General features: G+C 41.5%; 1 protein-coding gene across 2 annotated transcripts in view; it reads left to right on the forward strand.

The window, feature by feature from the left end:
* The first annotated feature begins 3,629 nt into the window (after positions 1–3,629).
* Positions 3,630–24,851, forward strand: part of ARFGEF1 (ARF guanine nucleotide exchange factor 1) — a 90,884-nt gene continuing 69,662 nt past the window's right edge. The window contains exons 1-2 of one of the 2 annotated variants that reach the window (XM_071554399.1): positions 3,630–3,651; positions 4,320–4,433. In XM_071554399.1, the coding sequence (XP_071410500.1) occupies positions 4,337–4,433 (97 nt within the window). In that variant the 5' untranslated portion in view covers positions 3,630–3,651; positions 4,320–4,336. Of the gene's footprint in view, positions 3,652–3,788; positions 4,434–24,851 lie in introns of those variants that run through there. The other variant, XM_071554398.1, reaches the window with a different exon arrangement.

Here is a 24,851-nt window from a genome sequence, read left to right on the forward strand (position 1 = left end):
AAGGGGGTGAGAGCTCATACAGGTGAAAGAGTTCCCTTTGGGAGGTTTAACAGCTGAGAAACATCAGTTTGTTCTAAGAATGAAACTGCCCTTTTACTATCCCCTTTCATTGCCCATGTGACTTTTGGCAAGGGCAGAAAAGTCCTACCTTTTCGGCATTTTCAAACAAGCACTGCATACAGTTGTGGTACATAAAACCATGAGAACCAGGTCCTAATTGTGCCCTCTCACACAGAAAGTTCTCTACAGTTTTTTACTAAACAAGTATCTAACATTTACTGAACACAGTTTAAATATAATGAAACAATATACATGCCTTTTGGAATATTCCAATTAACTTGTAAATAAAAACATATTAGACAATAACTTTTGTGATGTTTTTCAAATACATTTTTTTCTCCTGTGCTGCTCTATGTTTAAATGCAAAGGCTCCAAAAAAAAGCAGTGATGCTTTTGTGCTTTAGCACATACATACCAGCATGTTTCTTTTTGGTTGGTCAGAAAACATTTCTCAGATTTGATTGGATAACTGTAATATTTCATACATGTTGCCAGCAGGCTTAGCAGTTTGAGCTGAAAAAACAATTACCAGTCCTTTTCTGTATCTTCACAACTTCACCAGCAACCAAATAGGGATCTCTGCAGCTAAGAGGATTACAGTCCTTGGGTCAGACATTTACAGATGCCAATTATACTAATAAAGCAAAGACCTGTATTTATTTTATAGGCATATACATGTGGCACTTGGGGACAGTTTTGCCATGGACTTGGCAGTGAGGGGTTTACAGTTGGACTCAGTGATCTTAAAGGTCTTTTCCAACTTGAATGATTCCATAATTCTACCTTTAGTTAGGAATCCATGTAAGACAAATATTCCAAATCTTCACCTTTTCTTTCTTGTGAGTTTTCTTATTCTCCTTTCACTAGAGATAAACTAGTAGCTTTTAAAGTAATCAGTAAAGATTTAAACATGTTTTTTATGGTCTATAGTTCCTGTAACAAAATCTGCCCTCAAAATGCTTCCTCAAAGTCCATGAATTTTTTTATAATTGACTAAACATGATTTTAATATCTAAATAAAGCTGTCATAACAACTGAATATTCAAACACTGCTACCCAAAACACAAGCAGATCACCATTCATACCTTGGCCCTAAAAAAGGGCACAGAACTGTTTTTTTATTTCCAATGCTTCTATCATAGTTCCCCTGTGATTTCTATCCTTATTGGCTCAGCTCTTGGAAGAAAACTGAATGTTGACCTACTGGACAGAGGATTTACCAGAAAATCTTCCTGTGCAATTTCAGAAGCAGTCATTCAGTACAAGCTACACACTGTTGCGAGGTTTGAGTAGTGGTTGTCTTGTGAATAGCATGTAGATGTAGATTCCCAACTGTACCAAGCTATAAATTTAGTCAACAGAGCGGCAGTTGTTTAAACCTAAGAACAGAAATTGAAGATCCAAACCACAACAAAAAATACCCAAACCAAAACAAACAGTTTAATATGTTCATATTAGAGCAGGAACAAAAGACATGAAATTGAGTCTCTTTTTGACAGGTCTTTTTCGTCAGTAGTTTGATGTTTCAACAGCAATTCTGTATGCTCAACTAAAACATATTTTACATGTAAAATTATCTTGTACACAGAACGTGAAAATAGACATTAATAAGAACAAAACAGATAAAAGTGCAGTGCTCAGTGCTCTTTAAGCTGTTTTCATGATACTGCCAGTCTATTTCTGCTAAATGGACTGTGACAATCAATAGCAAACTCCATGTACTGAATAACACTTGCGAACTCTGACTTGGCTAAGGAAATTTGGACTCGAGTGGTTTGTGCAAAACTACCAGCAAGAATTCCATGGAAATTTTTACTTTTGCCATATAGTCACTAGTGGAGAACTTTGAAAGACCAAAGTTATTTTGACATCTGTGTTTCTGAACTTGCACCTGTGCTTAAAAAATCTGATATTTAACAAACAAACAAAATGTTTTCCCTAAATAAATTACTAGAAATAATTTCATTATGCTTAGCAATCGTGCTGCTGAAGACACAGTCTCTTGAATAAATCAATGCAATCTGATTATGGTCATTAAAAAAACTTCTGTATTTTTTTCAGGAATCAATGTTCTTGGGGATGTGACTTCTCTTTCACAAAGCTATTAGAATGCCAAAATCACATACATCCTCCTAATATTTTCCATATAGTTTATCAGTTGGGTAGTAAATAGCCTCCCGGTCCTGACAATGACCAGAAAAAGCCACTGGTACAAATCAAGTAATTTCAGAGCATGCATTTGCTCCAACAGTGAGGCCTGGCATTCAGCTACAGCTTTAGCAGAATTCCCTGTGCCAGGTTATTCCTTTAAAATTGTCCAAATATAGATATCTATAAAGCAAGAAGTAATTTTGGCACAAGTAATTTTTCATTTGGGAAACTGGTTAAAGCAACACTGGGCACCATTAGCTGCCTCTTCATCAGGGTGCTGGGATCACTGTATCTTTACTAATGCAGCTACAACTGCTCCAATGTAGACAAAGAAACAAAAAAATAAATTGCCTGCTTTGCTTACAAGGGCTTAGCATTGTGGCATGACAGCCTGGGCAGATGATCTGAAATTCTCCATGAGGAAGGGATAGCTACTAACTTCGAAAGGCTGTTCCTCACTGATGCATCAGGACCACCAAAACAGAGAACAGACCGGGAGAGTTAGCTGGGGATAACCTTTTCTCTGTGTGCTGGCACTGTGTCTTACAAGGTCAGAGACAGCCTGAGATTTTCCACAACTGTCTCTGTTTTCTGCACGCTGATGCTATAGCCTTGTCCCACTCTGACTAAAAGGTACATCTAGAAATTCTGTCCTTCTATTTCCAGATTAATATTTTTATAATCAAGTAAAAATTTTCCAAACCAGAGCTGGCTACAGTTAGCGCCAAATTCTACTTTTAAATACTGATGTACGCCTCTGAGTGCAAAAGCTGGCCCTGTGATGTTCCTGCTGCTTGCCAGTTTGCCAGTGTCGACCTGAGCTTTCCTTGGCTCTGAACCAACCATGAGCAAACTACCCTTTCGCGCCCTGGGAGGGAAAAGGGCCAAAGAAAACAAGCGAAAAAAACCTCAAAACAAAAGCCGCACAATTTTACAAAGATTTCCAACAATTTAATAAAGTAACAAATTACAATGGGCACTGTTTAGGTGTAAGTGAAGGTGTTAGTTGTTTGTTGGGGTTTTTTTGGTTTTTGGTTTTTTTTTTGCTTTGCACCCCCAGTGAACGTGCAGCGGGAAGAAACGCCAGATTTTAAAGGCAGAGGACGGAGGCGACAGAAATAGCAGGCGACAGAAGCAGCGCTCTGCGCGCTCGCAGATGCGGTACCCATCCCAGGCCAAGGGGAGCTGCAGGCAGGGCAGGAGCAGGCGGGACGAGGCAGAAGCGAAGCGCTACGGGGCGGGAGAGGCTGCGGGAACGCCACGGGAAGCCCCGTCCCGTCCCGCATTCCAGGGCTCCCCGCCCTCCCGCGGCCGCGGGGGCTGCTCCGCTCGCTGCCCCGGGAGCTCCGGGCGCTCCTCGGCAGCTGGGGAAGGACCGCAGCTCCTCTCCGAGGGAGCCTCTTTACCCCAGCCCTGGAGTAGTCCGTCCTTCAAGAGCAGGTGTTGCATCCCGAGAAAACCTTCCTCCTCCTCCCCCTCCTCCTGGCGCCGATGGCCCGGAAGGGAAGCCCTGCCCCTCCTCCAGCTCCCAGGTGGCAGTAGCCATCTCCGCGCCTGCCTCTCCACTGCCTCCCGCCGATCCGCCCCACCTGTGGCGCGGCCGCGGGGCGGGCAGAAGGCGAGCGCCCTCCGCCTTCTCGCTTCCCTCCGCCCGCCCTCCCTCCCGGGACGCGGCCGCCGCTTCCTCCCGCTCCGGCTGCGGTCCTGACGTCGCTTCCTTCCAACATGGCGAGGGCAGGTTGTTGCTGCGGCCGCCGCCGCTGCTGCCGGTGCTGATGGAGACGGGCGCGGGCGGGGGGCGGCTCGGGGACTGACGGGCGCCGTCCGCGCACACACGCAGCAGGGGCGGGGGAGGAGACGGCAGGAGAAGGCTTCGTCCTCCCTCAGCCGCGGGGCTTGGCCGTCGGCGCTGCCCGGGCCCACCGTAGCCTCCCCTGGGGGAGCCGCTGAGCGGGTGTCGGGGCACCCTCCGAGGGAGCCCTTCCCTTCCCGCGGCCCCTGGCAGCGCTCCCGGCGGGAGCGGCCGCTGACCCGCTCTCTCCTCCCCACCCCACCCTCCTCCTCCGCCTCCTCCTCCTCTCACGGCTCGATCGCGCCCATGTATGAAGGGAAGAAGACGAAAAACATGTTTCTGACCCGGGCCCTGGAGAAGATCCTGGCCGACAAGGAGGTGAAGAAGGCACATCACTCCCAGCTGCGCAAAGCCTGCGAGGTGGCCTTAGGTGAGGCGCAGCTCGGCCGGGAGGGCAAGGGAAGGGAAGGGGTGGCCAGAGGTCGGGGTGCGCTCCGGGTCCGCTCTGGCTGTGCGTGTTTGTGTTCCGGGGGGCTATGGATCCTCGGGGGGATGAGGCAGAGGGGCTGCCCGGCGGGGGAGGTGAGGTGCGGTGCGGTACGGGCTGAGCCGTGCTGTGCCGCAGGTCTAGGTCGTGCTGCAGAGCCGTACAGCCCCCCGCGGTGTGTGTGCCCCGGGTGCGGGCGAGCATCGCCCCTCTCCGGGAGCGGCCCCGCAGCGCTCGGCCCCGTGTGACAGCGGCGGCGAGGGCGCTGCGGCGCCTGGCGCGTTCTCCTCCTCCTCCCCGCTCGCAGCATGAATAGGCAGAGACGGAGCTGAGCTGAGCTGAGCTGACCTGGAAGCAGACGGCCGGCGGGGAGGGAGCAGGTGACAGGCAGCGGCGAGGGAGGAGGGACGGGTGAGGAAGCGGGAGTGGCGGAGAACAATGTCAGCTGGCCACGTCTGGAGCTGGTGGGCCTTCGGAGCCGGGAGGAAGGCTAGAGGGGGTGGTCCGGGAGATGTGCCAGGGCGAACCTTAGCCGAGTGGTTCCTGATGGAGAAATAGCTGATGGGGAAGGGCGCTTCCTTCCCGCATGGCAGATCTGGAGCGGCCACGGAAGATCACAGGGTTTTTAGGATTGGAAGAGACCTCGGGAGATCATCTATCTAGTCCAGCCCCCATGTTGATGGATTCCCAAGATGCGGGAGCGTTTGCCTGCTTCGGGCAGAAGGAGGGAGGTTGTTGGATTTGTGGTGCAACTATGTCAGCACCACCTTGTCTGGGAGCGCGAGGGAAGTGCTGGGTAGTACAAAGCACATGTGTCCATCCGATAACAGGCAGTGTAAAGGAACAAGTTGGGCTTCACAATTCTGACATGATGAGTACTGGCAGGGCTTGAACCTGTGTGGCAGAAATTTGACATTTACTGAAAGACTTCTGGAGAAAGACCAGTTTTATTTAAATAATACATGAATGGGTTATGCCACTCCCTTTCTGGTGTAATTGTTTCTGGGTTTGGAGATAATTACCTTGACTTTGTACAGAAATGTTTAAATGGATTTGTTTGAAGAGGTGACATTAAGCTGGAACTCACTTGTTTTAAAAATTAATATAAGTAATTTCATGCTGTTCTTTTGTCATTCTATTAATTTGTCTTTTATAGTACCTATTTAAAAAAAAAGATTAATCCTTTACTTGTTTTCTCTGTCTGTGAAAAACCCTGACAGATGGAGGGGCAGAAAGAACCATACAGCTACTTATGTCTTCAAAACTGATCAGAAAGAGTTTTTCTGTTGCATTTTTCATTTATCACTCCAATGGTTAACAATAATCTTATGATTTATGCAGATGGGATTAATCTGGTAACTCTTTGGCCCTTCCGTTGACATTAGAGAGTGTGTTCAAGTTAGAAATACAACAGAGAAATGTTTTTATTCTTGTCGAACTGAATTTATTTCCAGCCTGCATGTCATCCCCAGAATTAGATACTGATGTTAATCTTGTGTTTCTGCTGTACTTTATTTCAGTAGTTTGATCTGTCTTAAGTATCATCCAGATCCCTCCAATCATGGCTCCATTGTTTTACACAGATCATAAAGCAAGCCCTCTAGACTGCAAAGTCTGCTTCTCATGTCTTGTAAACTGAGAGCTCCCAAGCACACATCTCGGAGATATTTATCCTACACCTTCTTTGAAACCTTCTCCTGTGGATCTGATTGTGTGATTGGGGCCTTAGTAGGAAAACAGTACAATGTGGGTATAAAAGCCATTGAAGCTGGAAAGAAGAAATACAAGATTGTGTGTATTACCTAAGTATGTAGAAGGGCTTCATGAACTTGAAAAATATCAGATGTGATGTTAATTAACACAGTCCTGCTGAAATAATTTTTTTTTAGTTGTAGCACAACCAAATACAGTTGGTCATTGTAAATATAGTATGGTCTATTGTCTGGTTTTGTGTGATAGCTAATTCAGAAGTGGCAGTATGTAACTCTTCAGTAGAGTAGTGCTCATGTCTATAAAAAGCTTTTGAGAAAAAAGTATGTATCAATCTTATTTCATGTGTAAGGCAACTGGCTGTGAAAGCTGAGCTGTAATTTTCATAGCAGTACTGGAAATAGGATGCATGTGTTGTGCTCTGTCCATCTTGCTCCTCATCTCTGGGAGACTTCTCTGCTCTTAAGTGGATGCTTCTCTGCCACCTTAAGCAAGGAATACAGACTTCTTGTTCCTGAGAAATTGCCTTATTATGGAGAACAACAACATTAATGATAAAACATTAGTAAAATAGTAATTTAGAATTAAATTCAGTTTGGTGTTAACTCTGGAAAAGTCTTTTATAATTTTCTTGGATTTTTTTTAATGGTTGTTATATAAAAAGGTATCTTTTAAAAATCATGGCAGTAATTAGACATCCTCAAATCAACTTTTTTTTAAGTCTGAATATTTAATTGATTGGTACTTCACTGAAATGCTGTCAATAATACAAAACTCTGCCATGAAGATCCCTTTTTTGCCCAACTGCATGAACTGGAGTAAAATGTTGCTCATTTTTAGTATATCAGATATTCTAATTATGAGTTGTTACTAATCTAGTCTCTTTATTTCATTTTTTGAAATATTTTTTTCTAAATCCACTATTTACGTTCTTTTACATTGTTTGTATAAAATGAGATGGTGTTGAATTATTTGAGAAAGAAGCAAGCAGTGACCAGAAATACTGTATTCCTGTACCACAGACAAACAAATTACAGCTCTGCTTTTTAGATTGAGGTTGACAAGGCATATTTTAGAAATCTTTAATAACATTCCTTTGTCATTTTTAATTACCATATATTTTCTTATGAATCTGTGCTGTTGCACTTAAATCCACTAAGATTATACACTATTTATTTTTGGTTTGCAAATTCTTAGGAAGAAAAAACCTACATCATTCCTGGTATATATTAGTCTGACAGTCTGACCTCCAAACAGGGGTTAAGATGAGGTCCTTCTAGTATGACCATTTTTCTGGTCTATTAGAAGGTAAAAAATGAAAATATGAATTAAGTATTGCAACCTGAATTATACCTGTTCTTTGGCTTTTCAATGGGGATGAAATTAAGCCTGGTGCTTATAGGATCCTGTATTTGATGATTCACCAGGTTGTATCTGGATTAATACAGAACAGTTAACTCTTGAGTTGAATGTATTTTTCCATGTGACGTTGTCCTTTCTGAAAGATATTCTGTGTAGAAAACATAATGTTTGTTTAGTCACCTAGTGAAGTACAGCTAATTTAAACTTGGCTTTGTTTACTTGCATAGCAACAGCTCTTAATCTATGTAAGGAAGAGTTTGTTCTTAAATTGTCCACTTGCAGAAAGCATCAGGCAGCAAAGCTGTCAGCAAGATTAGGTTTAGAAGCTCCTTTCCCAGTGAGTTACCTCCATTGCCGTTTCTCTGTTGGTTTTCAGCCACATTGCATTCTAGGAAGGTTTACAGTAAACACACTGTGTTTGTATAATCCATGGAAGGTCCTGGGGGAAGAAGTACCCTCATATGAACTTGAAGTTTTTCATAGACTGAACAAAACCTACTAGTGCTTTATGTCAGAATCTGGAGTGTGGATTTGTCTGCCTGGAAAGGTGGTTTCATAGGACCAAGCTAAGCAAACTAGAATTCCCTGCTTGTATAAAAGCTGCTAGTTCAGCTACAAATTGGGAGTCAAGCAACTCTTCCATAGAACTCCAAACTGCAAGTAATGTAAAATTATATGGGTACATACCTAGTATATGCTTTAAAATTATATGGATCTGTTGGGCAGTTAAATGCCTCCCTGACATCCGATCCCGTCAGATCTCGGAAGCTAAGAAGGGTCAGCCCCGGATTAGTACTTGGATGGCAGACCTCCTGGGAAATGCCGGGTGCTGTAGGTTCTAGTCCTGAGGACTTCACTGGCACCATCCAAGCTCGCTCGGCCATGGCAGAAGAACCTCAGGACTTAAATGGTGGGACCAGTTCTGCGCACGCTGAGCCTCACCTGAAAATCCACTGCGCGGGCTGGAAGGGCACACCCACGTGAGGACAGCCCTTCCCAAATCTTCGTTCGCGAAGTTTGGCCATACATACATACATACATATGGATCTGTGCATAGTATTTGCATGTGCTGCTTGGAGTTCTGGAAATATCAACTGAAGAGGCCTTCAGAAAGCTCTTTAGTGCTCCTTGGGTTGTTTATTTTTAGTCTGTCATGCAAGGATCCTGGTGGATGATGTAGGTCTCATGCAGTGTGAAAGTAACAGCTCCATTCAGTTTGTGCTGCCATCGCATGCGTATGTAGGATGATGAGGCAGTGGGATGCAATTCAGGACTGAATCTTAGTTTTCCTGAAAACAGGTAATGTTTGGAGTAGAACTTACCCAGAGGTGGGAAGGTTAATCTATATCCTCACCTGCCCATATTTTAAAATGACCTGGGAAAGTCTCACCAGCAATACATTTTTCTGTCTCTTTCTACCCTTTCTAGTTTCATTTTTTGTGTCCTTCATGTATACATACAGTTGTGTATATTAGTCAGGTTGACAGTGAGTACTGAAGTGCATGTATGAGTTGGAAATGCTGGGTACATTGGAAAATAACCTTCCTAAACTGTCAAGGACAGGTCAAAATGCATTTTGAAGACCATTATCATGTTGCTCCACTGAAATTAATTCTACTGGAGAAGTTGTGGGTGAGCTAAATTTCTGTTTGTATTTTGGATAGTGCTGCTCTTCATAGGCTGCCTTCCCTCTTCATGAAAACTAGTTGTCCTTTTTTTAGACTTCAAAAGCCAGAATATTTGGAGTCTCTAGTAAGCTGAATACAAAGAGATCAGTATTGTACCATTGTCTGTTGTCTGCATGTGCTGTGGGCATATATTTTCACAATATATGTCACTATTATCCATACAAAGGTTATTTTCTGGTTATAATTGTTCTTCTGAAACACTTCACATTGAGTAAGCAGGGAGAATAAATGGAGATTTCTTGCCAGTAAAACCCAAGATGTACATTTTAAAAATCCCCCTCTAACAGTTTCAGCTGTTGTTCCCTCCTCTTGCTTGGTTTGCTAAGCTTGGGCTTTAACTAGCAGCCTTTCAGCATGCTTAAGATCTCATCAACTTTTGGAAAGGTTTAAAATGTGGCTTAGCAACAGGAGGTTTGGTTGGCCCCATAAAGTGCTTTCCAGGTTGCCTTCTGCTTTTGATGTGTAAGGTGCTGTTTATGTAGAATTTATGGGGTAATTTAAGAAAAGTTGTATGTAGTGGGAATTTTTATTGTTTAAAATGTAATCAGATTTTGGCTGTGCAGAATGGCAATGCTGGTGAGCTTTAATCTCACTTGAGAAAGGGGATGGTTGGCAGGATGCATGTAAGACAACATTTGTAGAAAACAAGGTGAATTATGTCTGGGTTGGAAAAACTAATGGAGAATGAGTATCAAATACTGGTTTTTGCCTTGGAAGTCAAAAATTATATTTCTTTTATGTGTAACTTTGACTTTATCCTGAAATATATGCTCAGTCAAAGCCTTTGATATTTTGAAAGTTTTAACATTGATTTTCTCTGCCTTTTAAAATTTAAACTTGAAAGACTTCAGCACATCTGTGTGACACAGGACCGCTTTTAAATACCTCTGGTCTGCTGCATATTTTAGAGCCTTAATTGGAATGCTGAAGCTTAAAGTGAGAAGTTGTTGCCTTGTGACCAGAATGCATCTATTTCTTGTAAGAACTATCTTTGCTGTTTTGTGAGGGTTTTTTGGTATTTTTTCTGCACTCATTTCCAGTGTATTACTGCTGTAACTGTTTTCTTTTCTTCTCTTGGTTCTTATCTCCAGTTAATCACTGTGTCATTCACTCAGGATGACAACAGTGTATGTTCTTGTGCATCATCTTTGCGTACAGTTGAAAAAAATTAGCTTGACTGTTGAAAATCAGAGGTACATTCCAGACCTTTCCTGGCATCCTTCAGAGAACAACTGGTATTGAGATAGTATTTTGATACGTTGTTACATGTGTCTTTTTTTCAGGAAGGATTGTCACATGGTGTTCATAGAGAGGGAGCACCAGCCAGTGGTATCCCAGTCAGTCTCTCTTCCCTGTTCTTGGCAAACATCCTAGCTGAAATCACGGACTTACAAAGAGCTAGGTGAGGAAGGCTAATCTTTTTTGGTGCACCCAGCTGTCAGTCTGGGGTTTTTATCAGTGCTGATACTTTTATCAGGTTGCTGATTAGTTTGTACTTTAAACAAATGCTGCCTGTTTTCTGCATCCATCTGGAAAGCTTTCTTGTGTGAAGTGTAAATTGGTGGTTTGCAGGGAGAAAGTACTTTGGTCTGGGAAAGGCAGCTACTGTCAGTGGAGCATCCTAGGCTGGAGGGACTTGGGAAACACAGCTCTGCAGATTTCGAGGAAGGAGGGTAGCTATCAAGTTGAGTAAGAAGTTTGATAATTTTTATGTGTCAGAGGAGGCAGAACTCTGTTGTATGTGTCTGAAAGCCAAAAATAGTGTGATATGGCTGTGCTAGTCAGAGGCATACAGACCAGGAAGTATTCCGTGTGTAGTTCAGTTAACCTGTGGTTTATTCCCATGAGTAAATAGTAGAAGAAACCATAGGTTACTCTTTAGGCAAACCAGACCTCTAGGAAAAGTCACATACATAGAAAAAGTCTCCAAACAATCAGGCTACACATAAAATGCTTCTGTGGGACTTTATGGAAAGACAATATGGTACAAAGATAATTGAACAAATGGTAGCTGGTGTTGCTATGAAAAACTCTTAATGTCAGAACCCAAAATTAAGAAAGTAAACAAAACCCCAAATCAAATAAACAGCACCCAGCCTATATATTTTATAGATACCTTAATGGAATGCAGGGGAGTGTTGAATAAAAATCTATTTTGAAGAATAAGGCAGATGATACTTGTTACATGATACTTTCCATTTTACGCATAAATGTAAAGAGATGCTAAAAATAGACTGTCAAGACCCAAGAGTTGGAAATACCTGCCACAATTCTTTTATTGATTTCTAATCAGTCTTCCGACACTGAGACAATTTCAAAGGACTGGAAGACATCTGCTACTGTGCCAGCATTGTTACAAGGACAAATAGGATGATCTAGGTAATTAGTGGTGTATTCGCCTAATGTTGATCCCAGACAAAGTAGTGGAGTGACTGATACATGATGTGAGAACAAAACTGGCAGTCAGCAAGCATTCAGATATATATATTTTAAAAAAAAAAAAGGCAGGGCCTTTACAGTTTTTTCACCACATTTTAGTCTTCTGTAACTCCTGTGTTCTTTAGTTCTTAATTTTGTGATTAGATGTAAAAATTGCCAAACTGGTAGAAGAAAGCTTGGTCATATTTCATTTGAATTGATAAATATTGACAAATTTTGGTGTGGGGTTTTTGTTTGTTTAATTTTGTTCTCCTCCCCCTTTTTTCATGTTGCTCCTTTACAGACTACCTTTGGTTTTAACTGTTATATATTCTTAGTGTTGGAGATTTTGCTTGGGTTTCTCAGGGGTTTCTGGGCTTGGTGTTGTTTGCTGTTTTTCTTTAGTTTGAAGTTTTAAGTTTTATTTTCAGAGTGAATGTATTAGTGGATGATGAGATTTCAGTTGGGAAGCAGGAGGTCTTAAAAGAACTTGAAGCCTTGTGGGAGCTGAGCTCTTAGTATGATGCTGTAGCATGGAAGCTTGGCTGGGGAATGTGGAGGTTGTGCTATAACTGTGCCTGATACACCTTACAGCTGTTTTATCATGCATGGGTGGGGTTTTTGTCTTATTTTAGAGTTGCATGCACACTTTAATAGCATAGCTAATTTTTTTCTAAAACCATGAGTGTATTTTAATAAGATAATTAGAGCATGATTACTCTGGACTTTTTTCCTTATAAATTATTTTGGTTCAAAATGTTTGTGACCTCTTTCCTCTCCCCCCATTTCTGGTACTCTGTCTGTTGTGTATACTCATGTGATACAAGACTGCATGTTTATTGATGTTATGCTGTTTAATACTTCTTTTTGTTCAAATGGATCATGTCTGCTGTCCTGTGCTCTTCAAGCTTTTTCATTTCATGTATTTTTTATGTCAGAAAAATTATATTTTAAAAACAATTGAAAACAGTCACCCTTGAGATAAATGAGTTTATTCAAGCTCTCCTTTCTGTCTACTCAGACACAGAGGAGATAGGTTTCAAAAAGATGATCCATTAATAATACAAATTCTGCACATACTGTCTTTAACACTTGCTGTTCTAGTAATCTTAGCAGGTTTTGTAATGTTACTCTTTCTTTTCATTTAGAAATAAAAGTGTAATTAGGTTTGTAAATATTTCATGTCAAGAGATTTTAGCCAGTGTTGGATACAGAAGTGTTTTACTCCCCCCTCCCCCCCCCCCCCCTTTTTTTTAAAGTGTGTGACTCCTGAGTGTCAGTTTGCATTGCAGTTTGTTGTCAGGAGTGTTTGGATGACCAGCATTCTTCAACATTGCACTGTGCAGCTTTGCAGTTTGAGGGAAACTGGGGAGACTTTGAAATTAAGATAGATATTAACATTTATTGAAGATGTTAAATAGCATTTTATACTACAGGGCTAAGCTGTCCAGTTGAATAGTATGAGGTACACTTTCAAACATGTAAATTAAAAATAGTGTGCCACTGGTGTAATTTCTTTGGTAGCTTCCCATTGTATTTCAATTTTAAAACTGTGCTACAGATTAATGCCAATATACTTGCACAAAGCAGTGTACTTGTAGTGCAGGGTGTAAGCATAAACCAGTGGGAGTGCCCTCAGAAATGAAGATTTTTTTGCAAAAGTGTGGTTCTGTTGTGTGTAAAACTAAGACCTCTGCATGCCTGGCAAGTGACATTGCAGGTGCTAACCCTGTGCATAAAGGTCTGGGTGTTACTGCTGCATGTACTGAGAGTGCAGCAGCAGGCAAAAAAATCACAGGGTTTTTTCTGCAACTCAGGAAAGTGCAGAATGCAGTTTTAACTTGGCTTGCTTCATTTGGCTGATGGATTGACACGTTTGCAAGAATGCTGTATTGGATCTTGTGTGTGTATGGGGAAATGGATAGGAGTGAATTAACCTCTGGTTTCATTATTCTTAAATGGAAACAGATTTCAGTAAAATTGTTAGAATAGGACAGCTGCTGCATTTGCATGAAAGTTTGAAAGCTGGATAAAGACTGTCTAAGTGTCTGAGAAGTATGATTAAAATTTTCTTCACCTGCAGTGAAATGAGACACTTGAATGTTTTCCACTTGCAATTTAAGATATGACACTTTATTTTGTATGATTATGTGTGCATAATTATGCATATAAATAGATCTTGAATGCCTAGAAATTTTGCTGTAAAGAGAACTAATTTTCTTCTTTAAAATTGCACCTAATGCTGTGGGGAAAAGAGATTGTTGTGGTCAGCAATGCTTGGAGAAGCTTCAGGTTTTTATCTTATGTGCAGAAAGGAAGACGAGAGGAGCTGAGTTTGACCTCCGTCCCTAAATCTTGCTTGAAACCAAATCTGCATTCACGTTATTAACAGCCTTTTACTGTTGAAGGAAAAGCAGTACCTGGACCATTCTATCCTTGTTCTCCTCCTTGTCACATGAAAGCAGAAGCTGCTGTCTGTTTGGTTGCTGTCCAGGCCTTTTCAGTGATGAACTTCAGGCAGGTGACAGGTTCTTTGACTGACTGTTGTAGTTTAGAACAGCTCTTATTTAACTGTGTGTCCTAAAATGCTCCTAAAGAACAAGTAGGAGAGATACAATCTCAGTGCAGTAGAAAGTAATTATTGTTAAATAGAAGAATTTGTGTAGTCAATGCAAATACGGGGTTTTGTAGTAGTTTGTTATAAACCCTTGTGCTGGTTTGAAGGTGAACCAGCAGGGGAAATGAACTCACCACAAGAGAGATTGTAAGTCAGAGCTAAAATTTAATAATAATATTACAATAAATACACTGACACAAAAGGGAAATTGCTTTCAACTCACAAAAACCCAGCAGTATAACCCAGTGTCCTGGGGCACAAACCCAAGGGGGGTTGTTAGCCCTTGTGCTAAGACCCCTGTGGCTCCCCCAAGTCCAGAGCAAAAGGAAATGAAAAACCTGTTGGTGCAGGCGAGGGCTGTAGTCTGGATGAGACCAATGATGATCTCCTGTTGAGGTCCTGCTGCTCCTCTGGATCTGAAGAGAAGTTCCCCAGGTCTTCTTACCCACCACTTATGTACCCTCAGGGAGCACCCAGTCCCTCCCCCTGGGCGGGGACTCACACAATACTTGATTAACTCTGGAGCCAGGGGGTGTTGTTGAACTATTGATGGCCCATTAGTAGCTCCGCCCCCTCAGGCTGGGTGTGAAGCTGATAATGACTCCATGGGCAGCTGCTGCTAATGGCCCATTGTCCTTGGGGAATGAATAGAGGGGGTAGAATACACAGCTTTGATCACCCCACACACAGTGTTAACTGGTCCCTCCTGCTGAACTAGGACAACCATGGATCCAGTAAATATGGAACTGAATGCTTTAAACTCTTCCCAGTTTGGTAAGCAGTGGTGAAAGAAGCACTTTGTTGTAGCACCGTTTGCAACATGGGTGGGGTTAACTATACTGTGTAGCGGTGATCTCTTTAAGTAGCTTTGCACTTGTCTTCTTACTGGCATTTGAAAAAAGAAATAGTAGTTGTCACATGAGAAGGTGTCTTAATTTATGCAGTCTGAATTTTTCTAAAAAGGGTATCATAGAAATAAGTAAAAGAACATGGAAAATAAGGTTTAATTGTATTAATAATCTAATGCATATGTGCTGTACTGAAGGCAGCCACACTGGAGATTTCAAAGTGCTTCAATGCTCATATTCTTACTTCTTGTGTTCTTTCAAGAATCTTAGTCTGAGCTGCTTCCAGTATCAGAATTTAATGAAGAATTCAGGACTCATGATCACCTTGAAAACTTCATTTGAAACATCTCACATCAGGACTTCAGATTTCAAGTTTGAGCTTTCTGTTACAAATACAAATCTTTGTTTAGGTGAAAATTCCAAATTCAATATGGTTGTAACCTTTTTGAGGGTCATACCATTAACAAAACTAAACTTAAGTCTGTACTTCTTTGTTATCCTTTTTTTTTGTTTCCTCTGTCAAATATAGCTTGATGAATTTGATAGACACCCATTAAATTGTAGTCTGGTTATCTTCTTGTGGCTGGAAAAGGTAATGATTGTCTTCCAATGCAGAGCTACAGCAAGAGGGAAGTGGCTTAATGCGCTTTTAATTAGAAGGTTACCAGTAGAATAATTGATGTATAGACTTACATGTGACCTTTAAAGTTTTAGTGCTTGAAATGGATAAGAGTCTTGCAGAGTCATGTGTTTTGTTGCTTTTGAAGTTACTGTAGTAAGCAGGCTATTTAATGGGAATATGTTGGGGTTGGGTTTTTGACATTTCTCAAGTATCCTGTATTTAAGTCTGAATTAAAACATAGTAATTTCCAACTTCTACATTGCCTTTTAAACTACCTATTTCCAAAAGGGAAAAAATAATTGTACTCAGATACCTACAACAACAAGAATGGAGGTTAAAAATAAAATGCAGATTTCCTTCCTGTATTACAAAGAGATCTTCTAAATTGATTCTAGCTGTTCTTAAGAACTTAACACTGCACAAGACTTTGCTGTCCTTGGTTGTATCTTGTCTTTGACAAATCAGAGTTGCTTGACAGAAAGGTAAATGAAACCTCCTCATAGACACTGAAAATGTTATAGCAAATGCTTGTTCTTGTTACCAGGAGGATAATCAAAAAGCATGAGTGTTCCCTTTTTGCAGGATGTGGGGAGGGTTGCTACCCATAGTTTGTTCAGTTTTGACTCTGGCTTTTATTCAAACAATATTCTAGCAGCTAATTAGAGAGAGAGTCTCTTGACTCTGTTGAAGTTGAGGTCAGCAGTGACAAGGTTGAGTGCCTGTGGGCCAGAATCAGGGGCAAGGCCAACAAGGCTGACACCCTTGTGGGTGTCTGTTACAGACCACCCAACCAGGATGATGAAGGGGATAAATTATTCTACAAGCAGCTGGCAGATGTCTCAAAATCTCCAGCCCTTGTTCTTGTGGGTGACTTTAACCTGCCAGATATCTGCTGGGAGCTTCATACTGCAGAGAAGAGGCAGTCAAGGAGGTTCCTGGAGTGTATAGAGGACAATTTCCTTCATCAACTGGTAAATGAGCCTACTGGGGGAAGGCCCTGCTAGACCTACTGTTTACAAACAGAGAGGGGCTGGTAGATGCTGTAGTGGTTGGAGGCCGCCTGGGGCATAGTGACCATGAAATAATAGAATTTTCAGTCCTCAGGGATGTAAGGAGAGCCACCATTAAAACCTCTACCTTGGACTTTCGGAGAGCAGATTTTGGCCTATTCAAAGAACTGATTCAGAGCCTACCCTGGGAAACAACCCTTAAAGGCAAGGGGGTCCAGGAGGGATGGGCATGTTTTAAGAGGGAAATTTTGAATGCACAGCAACAGGCTGTCCCAGTGTGCCGAAAGGCCAGCCGGAGGGGAAGATGGCCAGCTTGGTTAAATAGGGAGATTCTGCAAGAAATCAGGGATAAAAAGAAGTTTACAGACTATGGAAAAAAGGGCTGGCTACTTACAAAGAATTTACAGATAGAGCTAGGTCATGCAGGAAAAAAATTAGGGAAAGAAAAGTGGAATTTGAAGTAAATTTGGCTATTTCAGTTAGGGATAACAAAAAGTCTTTTTATAAATACATTAAAAACAAAAGGAGGGGCAAGGAAAACCTCCATTCTCTGTTGGACTTGGAGGGAAATATAGTTAAGGAAGATGAGGAGAAGGCTGAGGTACTTAACACGTACTTTGCCTCAGTTTTCACCAGTAAGACAGGTGGCCCTCAAGACAACTGGCCTCTGGAGCTGGTGGACAGGGAGAGGGAGCTGAATACCCCTCCTGTATTCCAGGAGGAAATAGTGACTGACTTACTGAGCCAGCTGGATCCTAACAAGTCTATGGGACCAGATGGGATCCATCCCAGGGTGATGAAGGAGCTGGCAGAAGAGCTTGCCAAACCGCTCTCCATCATCTTCCAACAGTCCTGGCTTTCTGAGGAGGTCCCAGATGATTGGAGGTTGGCAAATGTCACCCCAATCCACAAAAAGGGCTGCAGGCAGGACCCTGGCAACTACAGGCCTGTCAGCCTGACCTCCGTGCCTGGCAGGGTTATGGAGCAGTTCATCCTGAGTGCAATCACACAGCACCTTCAGGGTGGACAAGGGATTAGACCCAGCCAGCATGGGTTTAGGAGGGGCAGGTCCTGTCTGACCAACCTGATCTCTTTCTACGATCAGGTGAACCACCTGGTGGATGAGGGGAAGGCTGTGGATGTGGTCTGTCTGGACTTCAGCAAGGCCTTTGACACTGTCTCCCATAATATACTCCTGGAAAAGCTGGTAGCCCATGGCCTGGACAAGTGTACCCTCTCCTGGATTAGGAGCTGGCTGGAGGGTCAGACCCAGAGAGTGTTGGTGAATGGAGCTGCATCCAGCTGGCGGCCAGTCACCAGTGGTGTTCCCCAGGGGTCTGTATTGGGTCCAGTCCTGTTTAACATCTTTATTGATGATTTAGATGAGGGGATTGAGTCCATCATCAGCAAATTTGCTGATGACACCAAATTGGGAGGGAGTGTCGACCTGCTGGAAGGCAGGAGGGCTCTGCAGAGGGATCTGGATAGACTTGAGAGATGGGCTGATTCCAATGGGATGAAGTTCAACAAGGCCAAGTGCCGGGTCCTGCACTTTGGCCACAACAACCCCCTGCAGCGCTACAGGCTGGGCACAGAGTGGCTGGAGAGCAGCCAGGCAGAAAGGGACCTTGGAGTACTAATTGACAGGAAGCTCAACATGAGTCAACAGTGTGCCCAGGTGGCCAAGAAGGCCAATGGGATCCTGTCCTGTGTCAAAAATAGCGTGACCAGCAGGACCAGGGAAGTGATCCTTCCCCTGTACTCTGCATTGGTGAGGCCACACCTTGTTCAGTTCTGGGCTCCTCAGTTCAGAAAGGATATTGAGGTGCTGGAGCGGGTCCAGAGAAGAGCAACAAGGCTGGTGAAGGGACTGGAGCACAAGTCCTATGGGGAGAGGCTGAGGGAGCTGGGGTTGTTTAGCCTGGAGAAGAGGAGGCTCAGGGGCGACCTCATCACTGTCTATAACTACCTGAAGGGAAGTTATATCCAGGTGGGGGCTGGTGTCTTCTCCCAGGCACTCAGCAATAGGACAAGGGGGCACGGGCTTAATCTCTGCCAGGGGAAATTTAAGTTGGATATCAGAAAAAAATTCTTTACAGAGAGAGTAATCAGGCATTGGAATGGGCTGCCCGGAGAGGTGGTGGATTCACCATCCCTAGAGATTTTTAAACACAGATTGGATGTGGCGCTGGGTGCCACGATCTAGTAAATGGACTAGAGTTGGACCAAGGGTTGAACTCTATGATCTTGGAGGTCTTTTCCAACCCAATCGGTTCTATGATTCTAAGGTAACTACCTGCTTTGAGATAAATATGCTCACATGGCTGACTTAGAATAATCATTATATGCCAGGATTTTTTTTATTCCATGAGTATGTTCTGGATATATATTACACCTATTTAATATCTTGTTACCTTGTGTTTGTGAAGGGCACAGCAGAGGTGTCATTACTTTCCTACCTTGAGTCAACTGTGAAACTTGTATGTAGCAGTAGTTTGTGATAGCTGGTTTTACTTTAAAAACTACGTGGAGTAAGTATGCATCGTCACTGCTACGCATGTGTGCTTACTCCTGAAAAAAATTAAAGAGAAAAATAAGAATGTTTGAAGGATCATGGTACATGACAAAGTATTACTAAAGAGGTGAGCTGTGTGAAGAGAGGACATGTAGCTTCTGTTCCTTCTGCCAAATGATCCAGAAACAAGACTGAAAAACATAATGACAGTCTTGTTCTGCAGCAGCAGCCTGTCCTTGCCAGAATAAACACAAAGCATAAGTAAAACATTTATTTCAGCCTTCAGTTGTCACCAACCAAGCAAATGGGCAAATAAAGTGTAGTAGAAAATGACAGAGAAGTCTCAAGAAATAGTTTCATCAGTAGATAACTGTGTCAAAAACAAATGTATCTTTGCTTATATATGAATGCCAGAAGTCTTGAAAAACGGTCAGCTGAGAAAATATCAGTGGTTTTAAAATGTGGATACTGTCTTAACAGACCAGTAATGAGGAGGGATAATTTGTGGAAAAGCCTTAATTCTATAGCATTAATTGTGTAAGTATGAATGTTTAATTTGTTGTACTTGATTAGAAAGCTTAGTCATGGTAGGTAAATAAACTGCATAGACAGGTAACGTTCAATTAAGATATATTGAACAGCTCTTGGGTCCTTTTTGAGGAGTACCCAGGAGTTGGTTTAAGATGTAGAACTGAAGAGCTGATTTGTAATACTATTTTCATCTTTATATGTGTTCAAACATAGCCTCAAATTCACCTTCATAGCAGTCCTGAAAAAACTGACTAAAGCCCATTTTTTTAATTTCAAAAAGAGTAATACAAGATTGAGGATATTTTGAAAGGAGCAAAATACTTGAGCTGATTCTTTGTCACATGTTTTTTTAAGTTACTGTGTATCAAATGTCAATAAAAACTTGTGAAAAGCCTGTGATAAAACTGGTATGGACAAATAGCAAAGAAAACACACCCATATCTCGGTTTGTAAATGATAATAATATCACAAAAGTATTTGGGAAATACAAAGATATTGAAGAAGACCAAAATACATTATTCACTTTTCTACAGTTTATGGAAGCTGAGGAAGTTTTCTACAGAGGAACTAAAAGGTATGAGTCAGAAAAAACCATACCAAATTTGAAGTTTAAACTGAAGTTCCAAATAAGGATTTAACTGTTAGGATTAGGAGTTTTTAAAGTGTCTGAAATTATTGAACTGTTACTTTAATAGAGTTTGAATTTAGTAAGATTTAAATTTCATTGATTGCTAACAAAGGAATGGAAGATGGCACATGTGACTAGAGTCAGTGTTTTTGTGATTTTTTCTTTTTTTTGTAAATAAACTGCCAAGGGTATAAGGGATAAGGAAATCTTGAGAATTTCAGCCTGACTAGTCTGAATTGTAGCAAAGAATAAAGGTGTTAGAAAACAGAATGCATGTGTGTACTGTGGTGAGGAAGAATTGGTGCAAACCTTGCAGAGGGGAAACTTGTCATCCCAAATCTGCAAGGCAGAGTCAGTGAGTGTATAGGTAAGTGTAATGTAATCCAGTTTTACAGTAAACCTCAACCAGGTTGCTGACCCAAGGTTTCTGAAGGTACCAAACTGTCAAGGGTTACTACATGTACTGTAGGAGGTATTTCATCTCTGTAGAGGTTTTTGGCATTTTGGGGTGAATGGTGAGGTAACCAAGGTTGACAAACACAGCATGCAGACAACCTGCTAAAGCTGTGCTGTACTGACCACTCCTGCATGAACTGGTGCTCGTAGAGTATTGCTAAATGCAGCCTGGCCCATGTGAGTTGAGGAGGAAACTGATCTCAATTGTGCATGCACAAATATGGGCTCCGAGGAAGACTTTTATCTATAGTGGTGGGGATCATGGTTTTTGAATTACTGTGAATGATTCTGTCAGAAAAAGAAAAATATGAGAACAATAGAGGAAAAAAAATGAAGCTGTTACACCACTTTATAAAGATACCCTGTGCTCCATGTGCAGTTCTGCTCTCTGCTTCCTTTCTGAGAGACAGCAGTCTTAGAAGCGCTGCACTGGAAATCAGCAAGGATGTTTGGAAGTATGGAATGTTTTCTAGAGATGACCAAGAAGACTATGCTTCTTGCTCCCTGGAGGGAAAAAAAATGAGAAAGATGGATGTGAAGGAAGTTTGTAAGGTTATAAGTGGTATGGACCTGAAGAAAGAATAATTGATAGCAATTTCTCGTAATGCTCATCCAGAGGTCCTGTAAGGAGCCCAGCTTATTTAAGTGAAGCAAAAAAGTGCTCTTGCCGGCAGCTTGTAATTACATTCATCCTGAAAGTTAAAATTGTTTGAAAAGTGATTAAATGAAAATTTAATAAGGGTTGTCAAACCTGCAGGAACAGTCTCTGTACAGGAAGTCTATAAGCCACAGATGGCTAAATGCTGGTAGGAGGGAACTATTGCAGCTTTCTTGTCCTGCTTTTATCATCTGCATTTACTTAAACATATGCTGTTGGCCACTTGTGGAAGCAAAATGCAGGCTAGTTATCAAGGGTTTATGTGCTGTTCTTGTATCTTTTTGTCCAATTAGAGTCTGATGTTTTGAGAGTTTATTTCTGTATTTGTTCCCCAGTTCTTAAAGTTTCCAGAAACTTTATTAAAAATCTGGGATAAGGATGCTTCATTTCTGGTAGCATCTTTGGACACTGATCTGCTTATGTATTTCATGAAACATTCATTTTTTGTAAAGCTTTATTAGTTGCCTTCGTTCCTCACTTGAAATTTATTTTTCTCCTATGTCTGCACTTTGTGGTGAAACAGCTTTTGAGCTGGGCAGGACAAAATTTCAAAACTATTATTTACTTTTTTTTTGTATTTAACTATTTATTTTTGTATTAAAATGCAGGTTTACCTGCAAAGGAAAAAGGCATTTTTCTTATTAACTAAAGGGACTAGAGCTATTGCATACGAATCCCTGTCTTATGACATGAAGTGGTGATTGAAAATACTGGTGTTCTGGGAATGGCATCATGAACTGAAGATACACTAACTCTATAGAATTAAACTTTGCACGTAGGTGTAAAAAGCTGTGTTGTATTTGAAGTAGGAAGAACAGAATGCTTGTATAACACAAGGAGAGCTCAACAATTGCAAAATACACTGTGGCTTGATTTGACTAGGCCTTAGAATTTTGATTCCTAAAGAACCCAAGTACATTAATGAAACATCTTTGTTTCTTTCAGCTTCTATCATAATTTATGCAAATGCAGCTCTTTGTATGCAACTGTAATACTGTTGTTAAAATATGACAGTATTGGTGCTGAGATAAAATTGAGAAACTGGCTTTGTGCCTTAAATTCTTATTACCTGTCACTTCTGTTACTGGGTTGCTAATTCTCATTAGAGCATAAACTCTTGAAACAGGTTTCACTTAGAGTAAGATGCCTAAGGTTGCGAACCTTCATATGTATCTAATCTCTTGTATTCCGTAATTATTGATCAGCTCTCCGCTGGCTTTGGAGAAGAATGGCTGGGCCAAGTCCTGAAGCAGACCTCCTGGTCCATCTGCTGCACAGCTTCCTCAGCTTGGTATTGCCTTGACAACTTGCATTTGCAAGGGGTCGGGCAGATGTCATACATGAAAATACACAGGGAGAAACATCAGATATATAAAAATGAATCCTGGCTTGAACGTGACATTCTGTGTTTCTAAATGTAGGTTCTGTTGAATGTTTGGTATACTTTGCAGTTGTAAATGGGAATAATTAAAAATGGTAATTGCATTTTAAGAGGCATTCAGATACTTAAGAGACTTGTTCTTGTTGAGCCTTCTATTCATGATGTGTTTTGACTGCGAGTGTGCAGAAATTTTGTCTTACGAGAATGGATATGGTGCAAGAATCCAGCAATTATGTTGCAGGTGGGTGAGATAATTTCTTTCTGTCAGGTCTTTGACTTTTTTTTTTTTGAGTTGAACTGCTCCTGTTTTCCTTCTTAAAGGTCAAAGATGATCTTCAGAAAGAAGCTTGTTGTGTCCCTTCAGATGAGTTACAAATCAGAGGATTTTGTTCTGGATGTCTTTCACTTCAGATAAACTTTTTCAGGTAGATGGAAATGAAGAGTCAGAAAAGTTACACACTGTGAATGTGAAGAGGAATGCGAAGCTGCAGGTTTCCCCTCCCCTTACATGATAAAGAAAACATTATTGTCCTTGCAAAACTTAATTCATTATTAAAAAAACAGGGGTAATGCTGATAAAACACAGTGGGTAAACTTCATGGGGTTCTGCAGTGTATTTATTCCAGTGTTCTTTAGGCATCCACTGCAATGAGCAATTCTGTTCCAGCTGTTGTTTCCTGAAAAGTGATGCACACGTTGGCAACTGGAGGTCATGCAGGTCTGCAGTGAGCTGAAATAGCTCATTGGCCCAGTGAAAACTAAAGCTGTCAAGCCCCTAAAACTTGATTCCTTGGTAGGAATTGGAGTGTGCAATAAGCACAGACAGATGGGGACTAGGAGGCACCACCTTATTTTGGAGGTCCCCCTCAGTTAGACTGGATTAAAGTATGTTCAAAAACTACCCCTAGGCAAGATCCTGTCTGTAATCTGGGTAGGTCAGTGTAGTTTTGGTGTATGTTAATACACTTTTTCAGCAACTTGTGCCCCCTGTTCTGAGCATGAAACTGATACACAAAGGCAGAGGAGGAGGTCCCAAAAGGCTGGGAAAAAGTATTTGAAAGGTGTGTCCAGCTTGATTAAAATAAATGTACATGGCTGTCCTCCTAACTCTGTATAAAGATGTAAATACGGAGTCTATTTCTGTTCTTTAATTTTGAGCTAAATAAAGGCAAAAGTTTGAATGCTGCTGAGAGTTTGCTGCTGATTTAATAAGGGATGGGGACCCATATAATATTGAAGGGAAGCTGAGGAATTTACTGCTGCAGAAAATGAGCTTTTCAGCCATGTGTTGGAATATAAATGCTACTAATAATGCCTTCAGTTCAGTTATCCTTGGTAATGTGTGACCTATTTGTGTGTCACCCCTCCTCCTCTTTTCAAGTAGTCAGTGAAGCAACTTGACAGTAGTCTCAACTTGCTTTAGCAAATAGAAAGATTATTACAGAAAATCCAGTTATAAAGCCCCTCTGGACTGAATTATTCAGAATTCATTTTAAGCAGAATGAGGCCACTAGAGTAGTTTCTCCTTTTCTGTAGGTTGGCTTGTGATTTGTTATTTGAAAATGTCATATCTAATAAGCTGAAGGAGCAGATTGTAAGGTTGACTGAATCAAGGCAGGTTGTGCATTCAGGTTTCTGAAATTACACTAGAGCTGCATATTCCTGAATGGTGTATTGTGAGCAGAGCTGGGGAGCACCTACAGTGCTGTGTGAATGTCTAAAGATGGCTGAAGAGAAAATGGAGAATAAGTGAGAAGATTGCTTCACAGATAAAAAAAGCCAATAAAAACCATCAGACACTGTCTTTTGAAGTGCAGATATAAAAGTAGAGAAATACTTTCAATAGGATTTGCTGCAAACCTGTAACATACCAGAAAATATGGCGTGGGAATTAGCAACATATAATGCTCCTTTGTT

Source organism: Pithys albifrons, chromosome 4, assembly GCF_047495875.1.
Source record: "Pithys albifrons albifrons isolate INPA30051 chromosome 4, PitAlb_v1, whole genome shotgun sequence".
NCBI classification, from domain to species: domain Eukaryota; kingdom Metazoa; phylum Chordata; class Aves; order Passeriformes; family Thamnophilidae; genus Pithys; species Pithys albifrons.